The 22,005-nt window shown below is 52.3% G+C and overlaps 7 protein-coding genes and 1 pseudogene across 8 annotated transcripts, besides 1 other annotated feature; 3 read left to right on the top strand and 5 right to left on the bottom strand.

Moving 5' to 3' along the window:
• Positions 1-2,294: 2,294 nt before the first annotated feature.
• On the top strand, positions 2,295-3,460 carry NCS57_00834500 (annotated as a pseudogene). Its single transcript has 3 exons — positions 2,295-2,348; positions 2,405-2,927; positions 2,994-3,460.
• Positions 2,295-3,460: a sequence feature.
• A 452-nt stretch (positions 3,461-3,912) lies between these two features.
• Positions 3,913-5,070, top strand: NCS57_00834400 (uncharacterized protein; the record flags this gene model as incomplete). The annotated part of the gene is made up of 1 exon (XM_053058163.1): positions 3,913-5,070. One exon carries the CDS (start codon positions 3,913-3,915, stop codon positions 5,068-5,070), a length of 1,158 nt encoding a protein of 385 aa, XP_052911994.1.
• Positions 5,071-8,609: 3,539 nt separating this feature from the next.
• Positions 8,610-8,981, top strand: NCS57_00834300 (uncharacterized protein; the record flags this gene model as incomplete). Its single annotated transcript, XM_053058162.1, has 2 exons — positions 8,610-8,710; positions 8,771-8,981. 2 exons carry the CDS (start codon positions 8,610-8,612, stop codon positions 8,979-8,981), a joined length of 312 nt encoding a protein of 103 aa, XP_052911993.1.
• A 1,921-nt stretch (positions 8,982-10,902) lies between these two features.
• On the bottom strand, positions 10,903-11,769 carry NCS57_00834200 (BTB domain-containing protein; the record flags this gene model as incomplete). Its single annotated transcript, XM_053058161.1, has 2 exons — positions 10,903-11,596; positions 11,657-11,769. The coding sequence occupies 2 exons, from the start codon at positions 11,767-11,769 to the stop codon at positions 10,903-10,905; spliced, it is 807 nt and encodes a 268-aa protein (XP_052911992.1).
• A 415-nt stretch (positions 11,770-12,184) lies between these two features.
• On the bottom strand, positions 12,185-13,384 carry NCS57_00834100 (uncharacterized protein; the record flags this gene model as incomplete). Its single annotated transcript, XM_053058160.1, has 2 exons — positions 12,185-13,187; positions 13,278-13,384. 2 exons carry the CDS (start codon positions 13,382-13,384, stop codon positions 12,185-12,187), a joined length of 1,110 nt encoding a protein of 369 aa, XP_052911991.1.
• Positions 13,385-13,905: 521 nt separating this feature from the next.
• NCS57_00834000 (DAGKc domain-containing protein) lies at positions 13,906-15,611 on the bottom strand (the record flags this gene model as incomplete). The annotated part of the gene is made up of 4 exons (XM_053058159.1): positions 13,906-14,274; positions 14,327-15,330; positions 15,397-15,447; positions 15,506-15,611. The coding sequence occupies 4 exons, from the start codon at positions 15,609-15,611 to the stop codon at positions 13,906-13,908; spliced, it is 1,530 nt and encodes a 509-aa protein (XP_052911990.1).
• Positions 15,612-16,526: 915 nt separating this feature from the next.
• NCS57_00833900 (uncharacterized protein) lies at positions 16,527-19,083 on the bottom strand (the record flags this gene model as incomplete). The annotated part of the gene is made up of 3 exons (XM_053058158.1): positions 16,527-16,969; positions 17,018-18,127; positions 18,180-19,083. 3 exons carry the CDS (start codon positions 19,081-19,083, stop codon positions 16,527-16,529), a joined length of 2,457 nt encoding a protein of 818 aa, XP_052911989.1.
• Positions 19,084-19,898: 815 nt separating this feature from the next.
• On the bottom strand, positions 19,899-20,558 carry NCS57_00833800 (uncharacterized protein; the record flags this gene model as incomplete). The annotated part of the gene is made up of 2 exons (XM_053058157.1): positions 19,899-20,428; positions 20,492-20,558. The coding sequence occupies 2 exons, from the start codon at positions 20,556-20,558 to the stop codon at positions 19,899-19,901; spliced, it is 597 nt and encodes a 198-aa protein (XP_052911988.1).
• Between the last annotated feature and the right edge of the window lie 1,447 nt (positions 20,559-22,005).

The following is a 22,005-nucleotide window of genomic DNA, read 5'->3' as shown; positions in this document are numbered from 1 at the left end:
AAAGATGACGAGACGCTATTCAACAGGTCACCCCAGGGTCTAGGCCGTTGTCGGTAGGTAAAAAACGAAGAGAGAAAGAAGGAATATTGAAAGCAGGAAGAGGAGCGAGGCTTAGACGCTGGGCGCAGAAGTCGAGTACTGGAACCGAGATCTGGAGTCGCCGAAATCCATCCACCTCTGCCTTTGGGGGCGGTCCAAGTACAAGCACTGTAGGGACCAGGGGGAGGCGCAAAAGCGGGACTCAACGTGCCTAAAAAAGGAAACCTCCAAGAGGCCAAGCTAAATCGAAGGGTCCTTCTTTGATCGAGTCCTAGCAGGCCTGGGCCTAGAAGCCTCAACAGAGCCCGGAAGCGGCGAAGTCGGAGGCGGTTTTTTTGTTGGTGAATTGGTGAGATGGGGAGACACTGAAGCTGACGTGGTAACGGTATCTCGTTATTGCCCGCAAACTGATTACCTGCTGGGTAAATTGGTACTGTTGGTAGATAGGTACAGGTCGGTTAATGACCTTTGGCGAAAAATGGCTGACGACTTGAGAGGGGAAAAGGTTGGAGGAGGATACGCGGCCTTTCCTGTTGGATGATGCACACAGCAGAGCTTATGCACGTCTGTTGATGTAATCCCGAGCTCCAAACCCCAAGAACGACCAACCAAGAGAAGCAAGAACCAAGAGGTAAGAGCCGAGAAAGAGGAGAAGCTCTTGGCTTTTTCTTTGCCGGTGGTATCACGGGCATTGGTGGGGGAGGGAGAGGGATTTGAGTCGACAGGCAGGCCGGGGGGTTGAGACTTCGGAGGGGAACCTTGTCTTCGGCTGATCCTTGACTGATGACATTTTGAGGTTACCGAATGACCTTGCCTGTTGGTCAAGAGGCAGTCATCGGTTCCAACGATTGTGGGACTTGGGAACTGATTGCTTGGTCCGGTGCACGCGTCATGATCTGATGTTGTAGTTCACCTTGACTGTTGATGGTCTTGCTATATAGGCGCTTTGTTACAGCGAGTTTTGACACTTCCTAACAGAAATACTGTTCCCAGGCATGTTCCTGAGGATTGGAGTAGCATTATTATTTCTTTGAGCGATTGTGAGCCCTCCATCGACTGGTTATCATGAGACAATTGATCTCAAAGCTTCGCATCGTTGTCTACGGATCCACGTCATCCTCCAAACTCAAAGACAGGGCTAGCGATAACAGCTTGGTCTCTATCGCTTCTTTATCTCAAAAGTGAAATGAAATCCATGTACACCTGTTCCAATACCTTGTTCGGATGCTAGTTCTTTGCTGCGACAGCATGCTCAGAAGGACCAAACGAGACGACTCTAGCAATATGTTGACTAACACATCAAGTATGCGCTTGGGGTATCCTCGTTAGAGACAATAAAGCTCAAAATACGATATGAAAAGTTACACAAACGCAATTAGCCGTGAATGGTCTACCCCGGCTTCGTTGAGTACTCGGAGAACTTTTTCCAGAATCTTAGGTCCAACTGCGTCGACGACATGAGCTCTCAGCGAGTCCCTGCAAAAGTATCTAGAAAGTGAAAATATTTTCTGAATACTTAAGAGGCACAAAGAAGATGAATCCAATGACCGAATGACATAGATCTAGTCGTCACAGCTAGAGACGGAGGAGAGGACATGCCACAATGGCCCTCTAGCGTTTGATAGCTTGTAAGTGATCACAGAATGCCATTGGGAAATATAAGTGCAGCAGTGTCAGCCTATTACATATGTCTATTTTGCATCATTGGAGGGTGCCATCCCGTTGTTTAGCTGGCTTACATTACAGCTCGAGGGGCTCACATCCATGCAAACGCGACTAAGGGACAAACCAAGCAGGGGCAAGACACAATCGAAGACTTCAATTGACATTGAAATAAGTGAGTCGATTCATAGATTCCATTTTCGGACATGCTACATACCGGTGGATATTTGGTATGCCTTCCTTTACTGAAGCAATCTTCTTCCGTTGAAATGGGTGGTTCTCACCGAGGTGAGTAGATCTTCACCGAGGGCACCCACCAATCAGCCACCAGGCTGTCCTACACAAACATCCACCGACTCATTATCCATCTCTCACAGTAAACCCCCTTCGTCAATCAGCTTTTCGTGTCGCCCCATATCATCTAAATCAAGTATATGACTCGGAGATAACAAGCGGGCCTTATTTCGTGTCGACTCGGTGAAATTTCTCATCGCGAACATTTCGATCTGGTTCCTCGCATGAGCGCTCCATAGTTCATCAACAACCGCGTTTCGGCCTCAACAGAGTGGATCACTGAGGCACCGTGATCAGGCGCATCTATAATGGAGAAGGCAACCGAGAGACACTTCTTCTACCACGGAAAAGAGGTGAGTAGTCATCGGTATCGCTCCAGTTATCACGCCCTTCACTAACCTCGTCACAGGGTTACGAGGATGAACGCGATGATTGCCACTGGTGTCAGATCCGCTCCTTTCCGACACACTCAACCATCCCCATCACGGTAGTCAATGAAGAAGACTCCGAGTTTCTGCCAGATGATTTCCGCTTCATCAACAACATGGTCCTTGGAGAAGGTGTTGAGCCAGCTGGTGATAGCTTCCGAAGCGGCTGCTCCTGCGCCAACGACGGAGACTGCCAGTATACGAGCTGCCTCTGTCTCGCCGACCTAGCAGAGGATGAATCAAGTGATGATGAAGATGACGACCCGTTTGGGGATCGCATTGACGGCATGGACGTGGATGTGCCAAAGGTCCATAGAAAGGCCTACGCGTACCACACACACGGTTCCAAAGCTGGCCTTCTCCGCTCCAAGTTCTACGACTCCAAGGTGCCAATCTATGAATGCCACCAAGGCTGCTCATGCAGCATTAACTGCCCGAATCGCGTCGTTGAACGTGGCCGTACGATTCCTCTCCAAATCTTTCGGACTGAGGATCGTGGATGGGGTGAGTGATTCTTTGTTTAACCTATTGCTCAATCTCAGTCTTGCAGCTTTCTGACTGGTCTTAAAGGAGTGCGATCACCAGCCCATATCAAAAAAGGTCAATTTGTCGACCGCTATCTTGGCGAGATCATCACGTCGACAGAGGCAGACCGCCGACGGTCCCAGTCGGCCATATCTCAGCGAAAGGATGTCTACCTCTTCGCCCTAGACAAATTCACCGACCCAAACTCCTACGATCCCCGTCTAAAAGGCCCGCCGCTGGAGGTTGACGGCGAGTTCATGTCAGGCCCAACTCGATTCATCAACCACTCTTGTGATCCCAACATGCGCATCTTTGCACGAGTTGGTGACCACGCAGACAAGCATATTCACGACCTGGCTCTGTTCGCCATCAAGGATATTCCAAAGGGGACAGAGCTTACGTTCGACTACGTCGACGGAGTATCAAATGACGGGGAGGAACCCGAAGGTGATGTAGACCACATGACGCGGTGTCTTTGTGGAAGCAAGAAGTGCAGGAAGTTCCTATGGTGAACCTATCGCAATATCATACCCCGATCACAACCATGTGGTCATTTATCTTCAGCAAACCAGCCACTATTTGGCTTTCACACATACAAGCTTGAGTCCCGCGTGTCTTTGTCTTTCAGGCTTCCTGTCATCCAAGCCTGCTTGCTGCCTTCATCTTTGTTCCTCATTGTTGATCATGCACATATCCTACGCCAGAACATCTGGTCTGTCGCCAATATGTCTCTATTCTTTGTTCTGGCCCATGGTCTTCCACGATGTTTCATAATACTCCTTAGGCTTCCTCATCCATGTTCATTGTTCTTATTAGTGTTCCACCATTGAGTCCCAGGACGGCAAGTGGGAAACACATTAATTTGAGCCAAAGGTGACTACTTATCGATGCTACGGGTCTCTTCTGCGCGTTCTCCCGAGAAGTTGCCATCGCCACTTTGAAACTCACGCTTCTGCGGCAAACCATGGATTACGAAAAGAGCGCTCTGGGCACTGAGGTCCCTAGATCCTCATACCCAGAGACTCGCACGTCTAATGACAACGAGTCAAACATGAACACACCCCTGACACCTGTCAAAGCTCCGGAATCTGATACCAACCCGAGCAACGATAGTGAGGTAAAGGACACCAACATGGCCAAAAGACCTTACACGCAAAAGCGTACCACTCCTTGGCGACCAAAGAGGCTAATTGGCCTGGTATCACGAGGCGGGGTCCTTCGGAATCAGCACACTCGCCGAGCGTTCCTCCGCCAGCAGATGTTCGGGGGCAGACCAGATCCATATCACTCATGGTGCGGCGATCCCTCATGTAAGAAAGACGGACGGGTCTTTATGATGCCCCTCTCATACCCCGTGAATCAGGAGAAGTGCCACGATGGGCTCCCCGTCGAGGACTACTTTCACGACCTCGCCGAAGCTATGGTGATCATGCTCTTCCCAAGACTGAAAAGCCCCGAGGACAAGACCCGCAAGTGTTTTGAGATCTTGTCATTCATAGACTCGCCGCCTATTCGATCCCACGCTTCAAGGGTGCTGGGTGGGTTTGTATGGCTGGGTGTACACCCCACCGACAAGCAATTCGAGGCGGCACTTATCCGCGCCCGGCCAGTGTTCCTGGACCTCATGTTTGGCGTCAAGACGGCAGAAAGGGTGGAGAAGGTACACAGTTACCTAACTGCCAGACGGGCACAGTTCAAGAAATGGACTCTGCACGACTATATCCTCCGATTTCTCATCTCGGCCGAGCTCTGGCGAGTGCACGAGACGCCTCGGAGGGAAAGCTGGGTCATCGGATCCCGCGAGGCCGTCGGTGAGTTCCTTACGGCGGTCCTCCTCAGCTACCGCCAGCTGTTTATACGACAGTGCCTGGTTACAAAGGACATCAAGCTAGAGGAGGCCTGGGATCAGATCTGGCAGGAGTGGCTGGAAAAGTATCCATCCCCAAAGGTTCTCAAGGAGGATGACGCCGACGACTTTAAACTGAGGGAGAGGCAGGATCTGACAGAGAAGGATGTGCTTGAGCAAGTAGGGTATCTTGGAGGAATTGGAAAGGGCGGGGGAACTTACACACCAAGTAGGAACAGACCAGGAGAGCCAGATCAGACCGTGTACTTCATGTAAGGTCTGGTGCTGACGAGGGCAAGGAGATCTATGAGCTTGCAATACGGGAGCTGAAGGAGAGCGTAGCCACGCTGTGTCATTTTTCTCACTCATATGTCTCTTCTTCTAAACCCATGGGAAGTTAAAGAGGGGGTGTGCGTCTTGCGACATGCTGTATCTTGAACTTCGTCGTATTGTGGGAGTCGTCCATAGAAGATGCTGCTACATCTAGTAGAACCCCGACCTTTGACTTGACACATCCAGGGAATATAATGTAATAAAACCTGAATATTCTTTCCTTAGAACTCCCACATTCCTTTTTGCAACCATTGGCTTAGTCCTCGTAACATCCTATCAACATTTTAGGGTAGGTATAATTTCCCGATGCTCGTCAACAACGCAGACAAGTCAGGCATCTCTGGTCGCCCATTTAACACCATAGAGACAAGTGATGTAACTCTTCCAAGAAGCAAAACAGTCCCAAAAGATAGATAGACTCTTCTTTCTACAAAAAGAGAAAGAGCTTTGAAGAGCAAAAACATACAACAGCGGGGATTCGCTGGTCGTCACCGACCCAACTACTAATCCGCCCCTCACCGGCTTATCTATGGGAGAGCGGACGGGATCCCGAGTTCTCCGGTGGGTATGGTCGTATGTACCAGGAGAGCTTCTTTTTTGACATATAAGGGAGGGAGGAAGAGCAAATAGCAACGAGCATGTGTAACACTACACTCAACTCTCACTGGGGCATAACATCTTTCCCCATCGGCTACGTCTTTGTTCAAGATATCAATAGACACTAAATGAGGTGACGAGTGACGTTGCTGATTCCAAATAATAACAAGAGACCACAAGCGCCATCCCATGCAAGAGTATTAGCTTTGCTACCTTGTGCGTGATGGCTTCTGCTGGCCTTGACTCGGTATTCGGGATCGACCACCCCCCCTCGTAAGCATTCACTTGCACTTACCATAAAGCCAAGAAAATCCAGATGCCAAGGAGGGTCTATTTCCTGGGGTACTACCCGTCACGGAGTTTGGCTTTGGAATAAGTGATGCAGTTCGGACACCGACCTCTTGTTGGATCTGCACTTGTATCACATCCATGGCCGAAGGCGCCCCGTGAACCAATTGGCACATTCCAAGAGGGAGATTGGGCAATAAAGATGCAGTTCAGGAGCTCGGTGAATGCGGAAGCAGCAAAACTATATCCGAGAATGCCTTGCCTCGGCAACCGATTGTTTCTCCGCAAGCCTCTGACATGCACTTGCTTGCAGCGACCTATGAGCTTGCTGACAATAACTCAGCGGTCAGGCACATTGGCATCTGTTGAAACGCGTCCGGCTTGAAGAAGCAAGATGTCATCTAACCGGGCCGCCCATGCTTCATGTTGCCGGGAAAGGGGGTGTCCACTGCCGGCCCGGAAGACGGAGACGTCCGTCTGGGGAACGCACAGGTTTGAAGCGGGGAGTTGCTGGTTTCACTTGTTGTTCAGCAAGCCCAGATCACTTGAATTGAGGCCATGCTGGCTGCAAGAGGATCATAGTCAACGGCGGCGGTTGCAGCGCAAGTCGCGGGGGATGGCCACGGGGCGGTCCAATGGAGGACATGACAGACAAGCTGGGCGCAAAACGGCGGCATGCAGCACACACTGGATTGATCGGCAGTTCGGCGTTGCGTTGTTTGTCGTGTTCCGTGTCAAACAATAGTCGTGGTGATATCCTGACGTCTTGAATACAAGACGATGTGATGCTGGCACCGAGGCTCTTCAAGGCGGATAGAAGCTTGATGTGCCTGGCTGTGGATGCTGTGGACAGCGACCCGTCATGACCCTGCGGTCTCGTGGAGCCATGATCGAATTGCTTAGCCTAGACCCTGTGATTCCCCATCGTGGCTGCAGGATTGAAGGAGGCTGAAGCGCCGTGACGAGAAACGGCATATGAATGCGGATACGAAGGAGGAATACCGTCTTTGAGTTTTGTTCTTTGCTGTATGGGATTTTTGCATTGATCGACCCTGCGATAATGTGGTCGGTGAGGATAGTAACTCTGCAGAGTTAGTAGATCAGTGGTAGGATCCCGTTTGGATTGGCGACAGTCGCATGTCTTGTCGCGCCTTGACGCGCGTGGAGGGACGGCTGAAAACGTGTACGCAACGGGGTGCGAGTGCTTGTGCTACCATCGAAAGAAAAGAAGGTCTCGTTAGAGGAGCGTTCCTTGTGAGCCAAGTGAGCCAAGAGTGTGACCGGGAAGACACAGCAGCAGGGGAATGAGGTGCAGTAGGGAAATGCGGGGAACTCGGAAAGTGACCGAGTAAAAGTACGTAGAAATCAATAAAACAGCTGCAGAAGCCTCTCTCGTTGTTTGGGAACAGACGTGTCAAGGATTGGGCGAGATGGTTGAGATGGAAGACGAGATGTGCCACGATGTGCCACAGATGCAGATGCAACAGGGCGAGGTGGTGGCGCCACAAAAACCGGGGAAGGGCAAGGAGCAACAGAAGCAGGAGGTCCAGTGACACACGAGACGTGCCACTCGCCAGCGATTCCAGAGCGGCAGTCAAGGGCAATTTAGGGGATTCCCTCTGAGCAAACTGGCCACCCAGGGCCCGAGAGACACCATGGTGAGGTCATGGTGGTGAGACAGCCAAAGGGAGCGCCCCGCATTTGGCCGCATACGGGTGCCTTCCCTGGCGGTTGCATTGCCGTGGTCGAATGTTTTCCCCTCTGGTTTTCCAGGGCCTCCCCTTGCCAACGTCGCGGAGCGAGATCTGGGGCAGCAGAGGGCGAAAACGCATTTCCCGAGTCCAGCCGATAATGGGTTGATTGCTGTTGAAGTTATCATCATCTTCGAAAACAATGTCTTCTGTCCTCCTGAGCCTCTCTGGCGGCACGCCCGGCATCACCATCATTACCAGGAGCACATCTTTGCTGGTCTCGGTGTAAAAAGCAACCCTCGTCGACTGCACAGGCTGCGAATGTGAAGATGCAGACCTGTCCAATCCCATCCTTCCCGACCCCGCCATTTTCAAGTTCCATCCCGCAATCGTGCCACACCCTCCAGACAGCTTTCCCCACTCTCTAAAACTCCCGTCCAGTCCCAAGCTCACGGGTGTCTTTACGCTTTCCAGACCACCAGGGCAGATCTTCCACTGTCCCCTAATTCTCCAGGCCGTTCCCGGGCGAACCCTCCACTCTTCTACCGCACAGTAGGCGTCTGGGCACCTGATCGGCCCCAGTGCCGCACTCACACCCCCGCCCCACAGACGAAGCATCGCCCATCGCCGCTATCCCCAGGTGTCTGTGGTTCGATCATCAGCGTCAGCCAGGCCACCAACTCCCGGGCCCAGTCGGCTATACACCCAGGGAAGACCAGGTTCACCTCGAGGAGTTATAATAACTTCCATGCCCACCCCCAACGCTTTTCGTAGCTCCTCCCCCATCAATAGACTAGTATTGCGGCTTATTTACCGAATCCATCTGTCACCTACCTTGCCCTTGCCAAGACCCAAGACAAACATCCATCCATAGACTCTACTTGACTTTCTTTTCCTCCTTTCACAATGATCCAAGTTCCTCGACAGTCCTTTTCCACCGCCGCCCGTGTCCACCCTAACATCGTCCCTCATCTTCGACCTCAGAGAAGAATGCCCTTTGGCAGGTGGTAAGTAGTCCTGTCACGCGACTCATCTCTCCTACACAAAGGTGCTGACCACCATCCCAGGGTCAAGCCCGTTGGGGCCGTTTTGGTCGTAGGCTACGGCGTCAAGACCTACCTCGACATGGTTCAAACACGCCGCATGGCTCAGATTGAGGCCATGGAACGCGAGAATGCTGCCTTCAGGGAGCGCAACGAGACCCTCATGAACATGTACGGCGATCGATCCAGTCTCAACGAGCTCGAAAAGGCCATCGAGTTTTACGAGAAGCGATAAATCATCACGCCCATGACAACCAAACATACACCATAAAACAACATGAAAAAGAACCAACCTGGATGGGATTCTCGTTATCCCTTAGCTACCTGTTTGAAGCGACACCACCCTGGAAACGGGTCGGCCTCGGAATTCACTGCACGGATATCACGACGATTTGAAGGCATCAGTCGGCATTTGCATGGAACGGCGTTTAAAGGGATACCACTTGCGGGATTATCATTTGAGAATGGCGGAATATTTTGGTGTTTTTTTCACCTCGCGGCTCGGAAACATATCGATCCTCGGTCATCGTCGACACCCCTAAGAATTTGGGACATCTCGACTCGGAGCCGACGGCCTCGGTGATCATATGCCCGGCTACTGGATATGGAAGACAACTCCGTACAGAAGAGATATTCAATGCGACAGTCCAGATCCATCCTCTCGTTTCATTTCACACATCGTCAACAAACCTTTTTGCCTATTCACTCACTTATTCCGTCCCCTGATTTTTCTTACCCTCGGTCCTCCGTCGTCTTGCTCCGTCAGACGTCATGCTCCTTTCGCTGGATCATAGGCCGAGGTCTTGAGCCGGCTTACACTCCCGACCGGTCTTTTAGCCCAATTGCCCCCACTCCCTGTCCTCCTCCACCAACTCAACTTCTCTTAGCCGGCGTTTGGCCCGAAGCCCTATCAGGGCAAGCCATGCCGTTCCGAAGGGACCACTTTGGACGAGGTCGAGCCTCTGTTTTCCTGGCTCTCAGCCCGCGGTGATTGAAGTCCATTACGTCTCACCTGGCACCGGGGTTCTTGTTCCGCGATTTTATACGATGACGATACGAAATGGATCAATTTTTACGCATTGTCCTCGAGTTTAAGCCGAGGAATTCCTTGCGTAATCAGCGAGAGAAGATTGGAAAGAAATGCCGGGCGTCACTGGAGCCCCCTGTGTGTTGACCTCATTGCATCAAGATTGGGGGTGGATGGATGGGGGGATTGGATGATAGCTCAGGTCCAGGAACAAGCGAATGTTCCAAGACATTAAGCATCAAATAAACACCATACAATCAATGACTGGCACATGCAGCTTCGAGACCATTTGCGCAACCCTCTTGATTGGCTAACCGCTCGGTGGGAAACCCGAGCTTGCATCCCATGGACGGTATCTACGTCTTAGCCAGCAGCCTCCGCCGGGACCCTAGCCGTAGAGCCTCAACGATACTCGGGGCGAGGGCTTTTGAACAGGGCGCATCATCATTAAGCTAATCGAATTGCATGATTTAGCATGATGTCGGGATTACCTAGAAGACTGATCGGTTCAATCACAACTCAGTATCGTCTAATCCTAAACTCATTATAGTTGAATCATAACCTCATCGCATTGTCGTCCTGACACGACGAGGTAGGAATGCGTAGTGAATGATAAATCCTTAGTAAGTGCTGTTAGAGTCCTAACCAAGGTGAGTCTCGTGAGTGAATGTACAGTTGAGTTGACAATTTCCCATAGATGAACGGTCAGCAATGAAATCGATGGAATGGCCTCGGAGGCTATTTTGGCTGTGAAGTTGGTCTGATATGTCGAGTTTGCTTGGCAATCAATCCACCGACGCAGCTATTTCACAGTTGGAACTGGATACTTGCTTCTCGTTTGACTTGGCTTCACCTGTCGTAATTCACTGTAAGCTGCGTTCAAACATTCACTACATACTAGGAATCATATAAAGACGAAAGCTTTCATTTTATATACGTGGCTCTGGATGGATGCTGCCTATATCGTTCTCAACTTTGCTTGGGCCCGTATATCTACCCCCTGACCCTTGATGTCAGGCAGTTTACATTATTAATAACCATCCATCCACACCACTTTCTCAGAGTATCTCAAATCCATAGTCACATCCTCCTCCGAGACAACCCTGTGAATAGACCAGAAGCTCTAAGTTTAGGGATCCTGAGCGCTAGGACCAGACAGCTCCTTGCGCTTGAGCTTGCGGCTACCTTCAAGCTGAAGAAGCTTGAGCGCAAAGCCACGGGAGACGTGGGCGACGAATCGGGGGTGGTCGTCAAGGGTGCCCGTGGTCATGCTGTTGGACCAGACGCCGTAGCTGACGGCCTCGCAAAAGTAAGAGACCATGCGGTTGCCCATGTCGCGCTGCGCAACGTTCTCCTGGTAGAGGGCCTCGTACGCGGCGGCAAAGTCTCGCATGAGCAGGCGCTGGATGGCTTCGTCGCCGTGGGTGCGGAAGAGAGCGCGGTGTCCGTCTCCAATGGCGACGTCGATGCACTCCTCGATGTAGTCGCCCATCTTGGTGCTGATGAAGCGGTCGCAAAGCTTGTAGACCTCAACCCACTCACGGAGAGGAGTTCTGGCCGCAGTCATCTCAGGGTTGGTCGCGGGGCGAGGAGTCGTATGGGGGACCATGGAGACGTGACTATAAGCGACGCCGAGGTAGAGGCCCAGGTAGCGGGGCTGGATATCATCGTCGTCGTCTCCAAAGTCGATCACTCGCTTCTTGGCCTCGACGAACTGGCTGTTGAGGCAGCCATCGAAGTACTCCGAGGTCTTCGTGAGAACGCTCTTGGCTACCTGGAACGTCTCTCCCTTCACCTTGAGCTCAATAACCTGGTCCTCGCCCCTGGAAAGCGCAAACATGTTAGCGACGAGAGCTGGCAAATATAAACAGAAGCAGACGTACTTGAGCAGCCAAGAGGTGCGATAGTCGGAAAGAGCATTGAGAGACTGCTGTGCCACGGGCGAATCCTCCTTGCGAGGTCGCGAAGATCTAGCTCTCTTTCTGGGAGGAGCCATGGTGAGATCGTGGGTGCTTCAATGAGGTCTTCTGGTGACAGCTTTCGAGTGCCGAGTGAAGGAAAGAGTGAAGTTGGCGTTCACTTCCACCTGCAAGTCGGTAAGAAGTTGAGTGAAGAGCCTGGGCTCCATTCGGAATTGTCTGCGTTTTGATGAACTGGGGCCGTTTCCATACAATACCTTCATATTCAAACAGATCATCTCTCAAAAATGGCCGAATGGGTATTCTGATGCGTTGGATAAAAGGTGGGTGGTGAGGTTGAGTTGTGGATTCCCAATCAAGAAAGAAGGGAAAACAAGAGATGCAAACGCTGCAGATTACTATTGAAAGTTGAGAAATCTGCCCGAAGATGAAAAGATCGCTCGCTTCCAACGTCTTTTGTTTGAATATTCGCTGACATGCCACAAACGCACCTCACTTCTTCTTGATCCTTCGAATGGTCACCTTTTCTTCTTCTAGCTCCCAGCCAACACTGTCCTTCTCTTTCAGCTCATCCCACTTGCGGCCGGTGCAAAATTCCAAGAACGGTAGATCCACGTTAAGGTACGAGGCTCCAAAACATTTCAGGGTATGAAGCCTCATGTCGTCGTCTGCCCATTCCATCAGCTTGCTGAATGGCAGGTCCACCTTGTACTTGATGTTCTGCCAAGCGACATAATTGTCGTGGGCAAGCGCCCTCAGTATAACATCTAGCTTTCTGTTCTTGATCTTGAAGTCGTTTCTGATAGAATACGCCTCGGCCAGGTTCTTGCGCCGGCACGCGGCATCCAGGGCGTAGTAGGAAGCGATTTCCGCGAGCTCACCGTGTGGCATGTTGTGCCATTTGGCGATGTATCGAAGGAGATGAAGCATGGCAGGGTGGTATGATTCAGGGTGCTTGACAAATATCGACAACCGAATAGAAAAGATATAGGCCTGGCAGGCGAACTCATCGGCACGCTTACTGGCCACCAGGCCCTCTCGAAGTTTCCGAAGCGCCATCAGAACGTCTTGAAGCTCCTTGGTGTTGCTAGGATTCTGAAGAGCCGCCTTCATAGAGTCGGATGGACCGCTGGGTGGAATAATTGGTTGAATCTCCTTGGAAGGCTTTGCTGAAGCCGAAGTCGAAGATTCAGCGACGGTCGGAAGTGAGGCGGAAGACGGTAGACGGGAAGCATCGCTGGAAGGCCCCGCTATTGATAATGATGCAAGCTTCTCCGTAGCAGCTGTGACTCCGGTAGACTGTACCGTTGTTCCTCGTGGTTGCTTAGGAGTGGGTTGTCGGGGGGCTGAAGCCAAGGCAGCGTCGACTGCCCTTATATCAAGCGAATCTAACCTTCGTAACAACTCGTCTCTCTCGCCCGCATCCGTACAAAAGGATAGAAAACGCCTTATGATCTGGTTGTAGTACCATTTCTGAGTCTCTGAGTGTAGTAACCTGGTCCTTGATTAGCGGGATGGCTCATCGTCGAGCCCAAGTGGCCATTGTCCCCTCTCATGGACTGATCAAGCATCTCCCCGTGCATACCTTCCATCTCCCTTGGAAGGGTAGCCAACACTCTGCAAAGGATCTTGCTCGACAGGCTTTAGTCTCCCCCAAGGACCAGAGGGCATCCTGTTTCCTCGCCGACGCATCTCGTGATCGAGCTTCAGTTGCGCACAGGGGATTTGCAGCTGTGATCCGGCTTCTGATGCTCGTAGGCGTCACGGGGGATCCCGTAGCGACGGTAGATTGGAATGAAGGGTGGTTTTGAAGAAGTTGGGTCTAGAGATAACGGCAAAGAATGAATGAAGATGCTTTGAAGGAGGTTTGTGGTGGGGTAGCTCCAGAGCTGGATATGGAGGTCGCGCTGACAGCCCCGCGATCCACAGTCGTTCCTGCATCCTGATTTGGCATGCAACTCACTAGAAGCATTGACAAAGAGGTCCAATCCATTCACTTGGAAGCTGCGTCAAGTCTTTGATGAACCAAGAATTTGAAATTATTTATTGTTTGCACCTGAGTTGGTTTTGTCTAGGCTTTTTATTCTTGCCAAGAGAACATGCTCTCTTCCAATGGGTATCATCGACTTCAACCGCCCTCTCATTCCTCCTAATTACCTCCTCAACTCTCTCATACTTGTGCTGGAATGTGTGTTTCCAATCCGTTCCTCCATTCAAGCGTGAATTCGATCCGACAGCGCCACCTTATCCCAGTTCGCAGGACCCTTAGCCTCATACTTGCCGGACTTTGAGATGACCCTTCCGAGGCCCTGGTGTATCTCAGCCTGGATAGGTCCAAACGGAATCTTTTCACCGTCGATGCTGATGAAGCCGTCATCCTGGTTTCTCGGGATGACTCGGTACGCCGAAATCTTCTTGTACGTGACATGCGGGTTGTCAAACAGCTTGTCGGCCCCAACGTCAAGAAGGACCCCGATCGCCGTGAAAGGAGGCAAGTCGCCATCAATAGTGACTAGGTCCATGCAACCATCCGAAATCAGCGAAGCGGAGAAGAAGTTGGCATCGGGCGACATGTATGCCATCTGAGCAGAGTCAGCTTAGGTCACTGGCCTTCGACGAGTCAGAACAACTTACGTTACCGGCATAGAACGTGCCAATCTTGTCGTAGGGAACAAGTTCCCATCCCTCAGGAAGGTCATCTTGAACCGTACCATACTTGAGCGCAGGTAGGCCCTCGCTTTCCGCAGGCGCTGTCTCGGCGGCCTTGGCCAGTGCAGCCAGACTGGTGGTGCTAGCATGGTGCTTGTAGTGCGCCTTGACGCCCTCCTTCTCGTCAATCTCGACCCTTACGGCCAAGTCGCATGGATAGCACGTTCTCTTGAACATTCGCTGCAAGGCTCCAACCTCGAATCGTGCACTGCCCATCCATCGAAGGTGTTCAGTACCCAGATCACTCTCGGCGATGATGCCCAGGGTTTGGGACAGAAACGAGATGATGCGGTTGCTGCCGGACGTGACCGAGACCAGATCCATCGGAGTCACGACGCCCTTGATGATAGCAAGGGCAGCAAAGGAGGCCCGATGGGATCCATAGAGGTTACAAGAGAAGGCGTTTCCTGAGCCGCAGGGGATGTGGCTGACAGCAATCGAAGCGAGCGCCTTAGCAGCATCAGGTCGCTTTGCAAGGCCATTGAAGATCTCGTGCGGCGTTCCGTCTCCCGAACAAGCCATGATAGTATCGTACCTCGATAGGTCGGCCTTTTCCGCAAGCTCAGTGGCCTCGCCTCCGCGCTTCAGGATAACTACATCGAGCTGCAGTCGAGCAGCGTCGAAGAGCGGCTTGACCTCACTCTCCCACTTCTTGACAGCACCTCCGGGGCCAGAGTTCGGGTTGATCAAGACATAGGCGCGCTTCTGGGGAGGCGCATCGCCGTATGCGCGTGATAGGAGGGTCTTGACGAAGCTCTCGGGGGAGGTGCCGCTACCGGCCTCGTCCGGTACCGCGAGCGCAAATGACCATTTCCCAGGCTTGATCAAGGTTTTCGAAGCGTGTATGGCATAGTCGACGGTGATGCGATTGTCGGAGAGCTCGGCCCAGAGAACGTTGTACAGTGGAACACTGTTTTTCGAGACGGGTCCTGGAGGGAGACGGGATCAGCAGCTGGCCTCACCAGCACAACGTGACGGTCCCAAAGGAGTCTTACGAGAAGAAAGGGGGCTACAAGATGAGCGGCCCGACTTCTTTGCAACAGGGTCTGGTTATCATCAGTAAAAGGAGAGAACCTCCATAGGTATTCTCCGAGGCATCCGCACCGCTGAGCTCCAAAGCATCGACGCCAATCGTCAATGTCTTCTTGCCCTCCAGCAGAAGCTGCATTCCAACTCCCTCGTCCATTGTCCTGTCGCTCTCCATCGCCATCCCGAAAGTAAAGTATCTCGGCGATAATTGTATCTTTGGGACGTTTTGCGCGATCACATGGAAAATACAAGGACCGTGTTGTTGATATTGCGCGGCTGTTCGTAAGCTTGTCAAGCGATGCGCGGCGTCGCAAATCAGAGACGGGAGAAGGTACGCTTAAAGAGCGGACAAAGTAGGCCAAGAAGAGAGCGATATCGGAAAAGCGAATTCGAGCCCCAAATCGATAGGGGAAGAAGGAAAAGAAGTCGGAGGAGAAAAGAAGGACAATTAAATAAGGTGTTGAATCTGGAGAGTCGTGCCGTGCCGTAGGTGGAATGGAACGGCGTCGGACGCTGCGGATGTCCGTTGCAGGACGGGCGTCCGCGGGGCGCGCTTCCGAGATTGGAGCCCCCTTGAAATGCCTGCAATGCGATAACTGTTGCAGCAGCGTCAACAAGTGGCTGCTGACGGCGGTGTATGATTTTTGCGAGGACGAATCACTGCTCGTCAACATTTCCTCACCTGCGACATGCTTGGTGCCGCGTGTGGATGGATACTGCGACAAGTGCTTAGCTCAGACTTGTACCCAGGTGGAATCCTCCATAGCAGCACAGATGAGGATTTCCTACCCATAAACAGCATCAAACATGCAGGTGAGATCATCCTATACATTGGTATATACCTTGATCACCAAGACTGGTATGCTCGTTCTACAGGGCGCCTCGACTTTTCCGTATGTTCCCAAAAACTCCAAGTCCCCATCGTCTCTCTCCATGAGGATATCCATACGCCAGTCTGCCACCCTTCACCTTTTCCGCCCAATGCTCTGCTGCGCTATAAGCCCCATGGTCAGAACGTAACATCATAGCTCTCATATGCTCTCAGTGCTACATGCATGATTCAAACACCATCCATCTTTTTGTGTCTCCTTTGCGCTTAAGCAAGCCTAGTCACATCGGGAAACTTTGCGAGAGCCGCCTTCTTGAACGCCTCCACCTGTGAGCTCTTCCAGCTCTTGAGCACCTCCAAGCCCTCAATAGCATCGGAATATTCAACATCGGGAATTTCTAGAATTCCGGTGACCGCCTCCTCGCTCTTGGCCTTGTCCTGGCCTAGTAGCCTCTGCGTCTTGATGGCGGACAGTACGTGACGAGGACTGCTCTTGTTCGCAGATAGGAACTCGTCGTTGTAGGCGGCGAGGTCCGTAGAAGGCTCAATAGCCTTGAATTCAGCCTTTAGCACCTCAAGAACCTTGGGCGGAATGTCGGTGGCTGTGTTCAGGAGATGTCGGAACGCGACAGTCTGCTCATGCACACGGGGCGACTTGGGGTCAAGTGCCAAGGCCGCTGTGAGGCAGTGGAGCGCAAGAACATACTTCTCTGCAGAGAAATTAGAGATTGGTTTCTCAAAAACAGCATTTGACTTACTTCGGCGCATGTAGACCTCGAAACCAGCGAACTGGGCGTCGATGTTCTTGGGGCTGAACTGGAGCAGGGGGGTGATAAACTTCATGGCCTCTCCAAGAGGGTCAGTAGTCTCGGCCAACTTCAGGCCTAGAGGATCATCGTCCTTCTTCTTTTCCTCTCCATCCTTGGTACCCTTGTTGGGATCCTGCTTGGCTTGCCTCTCAGTGGCCTCTCGCTCCAGGCGCTGCTGTTCCTTCTTGGCCTTCTTGGCCGCCTTCTTCTTGGCGAGGGCGTCCTCTTCGGTTTCATCCTCGGCACCGTTGACTCCGTTGGCGGAAGGCTTGTCTGCTAGCTTCAGGTAGACTTCAATTGCATCCAGAGCGGCACGAGAGAAGAAAGGGTGGTCGCGAACGTGGTCCTCCCATCGGATCATGTCGACGTAGGCTCGGATCTGTCCCTTTCTCAAAGAGAAGCTGTGGAAATCAAACTGATCCTCGTGCCAAACATCAAAGATGTTGGCGATCTGCTGGAATCTCTTGAGGGCGAGTCCAATGTTTCCCTGTCGTGCGTATGCCTCGCCATCCTCAGTCAAGAACCAGATAGACTGCATATCCAAAAGGTCTGCCAGGGGGCCGCCAACCGTCTCTGCGCGGGTGAAAAGACCGACCGTCTTGAGTGCCTTTTCGTTTTGGTTGTTGCGGAGCTGGTACTTCGCGGCCTTGGTGTTGATGTATCGATCCTTGAGATCAAGCTTTCTGGCACGATCCATGGTTTCAGCGGCCTTTCGCAGGTCCCCGCTGTGCTTGATAATTCGGGCCTTGGTCATGCAAAAGTCGACACTCTTAGGATCCTTCTCGATAGCCTTGTCGATGTACTCAGTGGCTTTGGTCAAATCGCGGCTCAGGTGATAATTGTAATGCTGCGCCAGGTAGTAAAGTCCTGCCGCCTCTCCCTTATCCTTACTTGAAGCATCGGAGTTTTGGGAGCTAAGATACTTTTCAGCAAGCTCACGGAGGGTATCCTTCTTGAAAGAATCAGAGTAGAGGTGCTTCAAGTTAGCAAAGGTCGACGGAACACCCTTGTTGAGCATCAGGGTCAGGTAGGCCTCAGCAGCCTGCTTGAAATCATCGCCTGTAGTCTAGTCAGTTTCTGCGCAAGAGCCAGAAGACACTCTAGCACTCACCCGTGAGGAAGTCGAGGGGCAGTCGGCGGGCGGCGTCGCATCGAGGGGACTTCTCGGCATACTCGTCATAGATAGCCTTTCGGGCCTTGGTGTCTTCCTTAGGAATCTCAAGAACCTCAAGTAGCTTCTCATAATAATGGGGGTGCTCCGAGTTGCGGTCGAGGAGCGCCCGATAGGCCTCGGCGGCCTTTTCCTTTTGGCCCAGCTTCTCCAGGTACTCAGCACGAGCTTCCAAAACGGCCAATCGATCGAGGTTTTGCTTCGCTGCGGTATTTAGGTGCTCGAGAGCCCGCTCATAATCTCCTTGCTCCGCAATGAGGAAGTTCTTGTACATGATGGCCTCAGAATGCTCCACGTCGAATTTCGAGGGCGTGGTCTTAAGAGTTCCCTCATAGGTGGTCATGACCTTCTCAGCCTCGGCCGGGTTTCCAGAAAGATGGTGGGCAATGGCAAGCGCCGTCCAGCTTTGGCGCATCTGTGGTCGGGCCTGGAGCATGGCAGTTCGGCTCTGGATGTAGCCAGCATAATCGCGGCACTGGATCTGCAGGATAGCCAGGTCTCGCTGAATCTGTGACGACTCCGGTTCTAGCCGGAGAGCAAACTTGTAGGCCTTGATAGCTTCCTCGAAGTTCTTGGTCGCCCGGTGCAAAAGACCATACACGTGCCAGCAAATGTGCGACTTCATATCCATCGTCAGAGCTTCCTTGCCCAAGGCGAATGCCTCTTCCGTCTTGCCCTGCGCATTCAAGATCAAGGCCTTCATGGCGGTGGTGTCTCCATGCTTGGGGTGCTTCTTGAGGATAAGCTCTGCGGACTTCAGTCCACGCTTGTATTGCTTGTCCTCATAGTATCGGATGACGGAACGGAAGAGGGATGCCTCTTTCGAGGGGAGAGGTTGCGGCATCGTGGATGTGGGGGACTATCGATCGACTGGAGAGTCAATATGGTATGCGGGAGGTATTGTCGGAAGCCAGGTGCTTCGAAGTCTGGTTCCGCTGTCGGCGATCACGAGCTGTTGGACGGCCAGTCAGGGTCGAATGAGGGGTGTACTGTGCGCGAAGCGGTGGAAGGTACAAGGAAGCTTCTAGCGGGCGGGATCAAGATTGCCTCGTAGAAGTGAAGGAAAATGAAGGGCAAAAAGTCAGCTTCCTTGACCGAGCTATGGAGGGGTGATGTTTACGGCTCAAGGGTACTGCTGCGAAATGGAGTGGACAGCAATTCGTGCGGTAGGTCGGTAATTTCTCGGGGCTGTCTGTGGTGGGCTGCTGTGAGGTAGTGGTGATTTTGGCGGGGCAGCCCAGGATCCATGACTCTGTCCAGCTCTGCTCATTGAAGGCAACAATCGCCTCCGGATATGAGGAGAAAGAGGCCAATGAGTTGGGTAAACCTGTTCTTAATGCTGAAAAATGTGAATGATAATTCGTAGCTGTGTAACGAGAATTTCAGCCTGTGAATTACACAAGTCGAAATTTGACCGGTTGCCTGATCCAGGGCTCTCATGAACCTACACGGATAACCATGACGACCACGAAATCGTAAACTTGATCTTCATTTTATTGTGTTGAAGAGTTTCGTATGACAATATTCATCGTACAAGAGTTGGGTCCTCTATCATAAAAATGCGCCTCTCCATGTTGTACATCTTTTACAAGTTCCCTACCCAGAGGGTGGGTGGTCAGTCGTTATCCCAATCATACAAGGCAGAGCCACACCAAGCCGTCATGACTGTACTGGTGGCTTCGAGCTTCGTTCCTTCTTCCAGATGCTGATAGCATCCTCCCAGCCGTCGAACGGATCACCGCCACATCGTTGTTGTATTACCTCCCAGGTTCTATGTCGTACGATGTTTTCCACGCCTCTCTCTTGTCGGACAAGCGAAGCCAGGCGCTCGGTGCGCGCCTCTCGTGGGAAGAATCTGCCAGAGTATGGGTCCAATCGCTCATCAACTACTCGCTCGCGGTCCTTCTCTTTCTCAAGCTCCCTCAGTGTTCGATCGGGGTCGTCGGGGTCTGGACTCGCGGCCACAAGAGCGCAGTAGCTCAAGACCTCGGCTCTCGCCTCCCAGGACGGGAACAGCACCTTGTCTTTAAACTCCGAGCATGTCTGGGAGTCAATCTGTTTTGAAATGGGCCTCGGGGAGCGCTGGGAGGTGGAGGAGGGATCGAACCCGGATCGAGAAGGGGTCACTAGAGCATTGAGGCTCTGCGTGATGGAGTCGTCGATCGACGATCTCGAGAGTCGCAGGAAGTCTAGATTCAAGTCAATCGACTGCGCAGTTGTGGCGTCGTTACACAGGAACCGCCCAGACTTACCTCGAAGTGTTCCATAAGAGAAACAAAACTGTGGAGTGAGCTGCGGTTGTGTGGATGGCTGGGTCATTGTAATACGCGGCCGCTGGGACCTCTCGTGTTGAGCGTCCGCCGGCGAGCCTTTCCAGATTATTCCAGCCAGAGTGGGCAAGTCTTGGAGGGCGGTAGAGGGAACAGAGTAGATGCTAGTGCGCGTACGTGAAACGTGGCTCGCAGGGCGTTGAGAACAACAGCCGAGTTAGTCGTTGGAAATGGTCCAAGTCAGCAATGGAGGGCCGGGACTTCAGTGACGCAACCCGAAGCCAAGCCGGGGGCTAGAAGTGTCGGATCCGCTCAGTTGGATCCGGATAAACTCGATTCCGTTGTCATCCACACTCTCGGTCCAGAGGGGGTGTGTTTCATTGCCATCAATGAGACGTAGATTGATAAGGACAGTAAATAAATGCTATGTGACGTTTGTGTAGCAAGCATATTGATATTGATGATTTTTACGATATTCTAGGTATTCATAGGCTCGTGATATTGAGTGCTGAAACAGCTGCCGTTGAAGCGATCACTGCCTCTCTGGCGCTTAGTATGCTTTTTATTTAGTGCCCACATCGTGAGCGCCCTCGTCCAGATTAAACAATCCCTGCAAAGATCCCCCAGCTTGACCCTGGTAGCCCCGATCCATCGCTGCACGACAGAAACACGACCTCTGCCAATATCTTCAGCAATGCACGCCCCGTCGGCAGTTCCTCAGCACAGTTGTGTTCATCATGCAAGGCAAAGGCAAGGAGCCAAAGATTGCAGATGCGTTCAGCCTTTCAAGGCCAGGAACTGATCTTCTCTCAGCCTGACCAGTTTCACCAATCAAACCAAATAGCCACCTGTGATTCTAGCCGCGCTACGCTTGATGCCACATCATACGAAGGTGATGGAAGATGGGCTTGGGGACCACTCGCGGCCGGAATCTGCGGCACCAAGTAACGCCTCGCCGTTGCGCACGAGACTACGGCAGAATTCCACTCCATCAGTGCCCTCGAGGTCAGCAACAACCGTCATGATATTGAACCAAATTGACTGACCACAATGGAAGTGTCAGCAATGCCTCTAGCGGCCTTGTTTCCCCATGCAGCTAAAGATCCTTCTAGCCTACCAAACGTGAAAAAAGACGCAGCGAGAGCGACTCAAGCAAGACGCGGGCGCAGACGCCACTGTCAGGCTCCGTCACCCGGCAAGCCTGGCTCAGCTGCCGATTCGAGGCCGTTCTAGGTGCTGATCGGCAAAGACCCAAATGGTTGGGTGACGGTTTGTGGTGGCTGCTCCTCCGCGAGTCGCGCTAACTGCGCTGCAACGCCCAGGATCCTATCTGCCACGCAGCCACGCTAACAATCATGATGTTGGCCTTGGTACCGGACCAGAAGCCGACTCGCTCTGCTTCTCGGGCCTCTGGGTGCCTGTGGGTTAGCTCGGCCTGTGACGACGGTGTGCAGCAGGTAGAGCGCGGACAGTCGTCACTCTGTTGCTTTGAGGCT

Source organism: Fusarium keratoplasticum, chromosome 6 (assembly GCF_025433545.1).
Source record: "Fusarium keratoplasticum isolate Fu6.1 chromosome 6, whole genome shotgun sequence".
Classification (NCBI taxonomy): Eukaryota; Fungi; Ascomycota; class Sordariomycetes; order Hypocreales; family Nectriaceae; genus Fusarium; species Fusarium keratoplasticum.
This window is presented reverse-complemented; position numbering and strand designations above follow the sequence as displayed.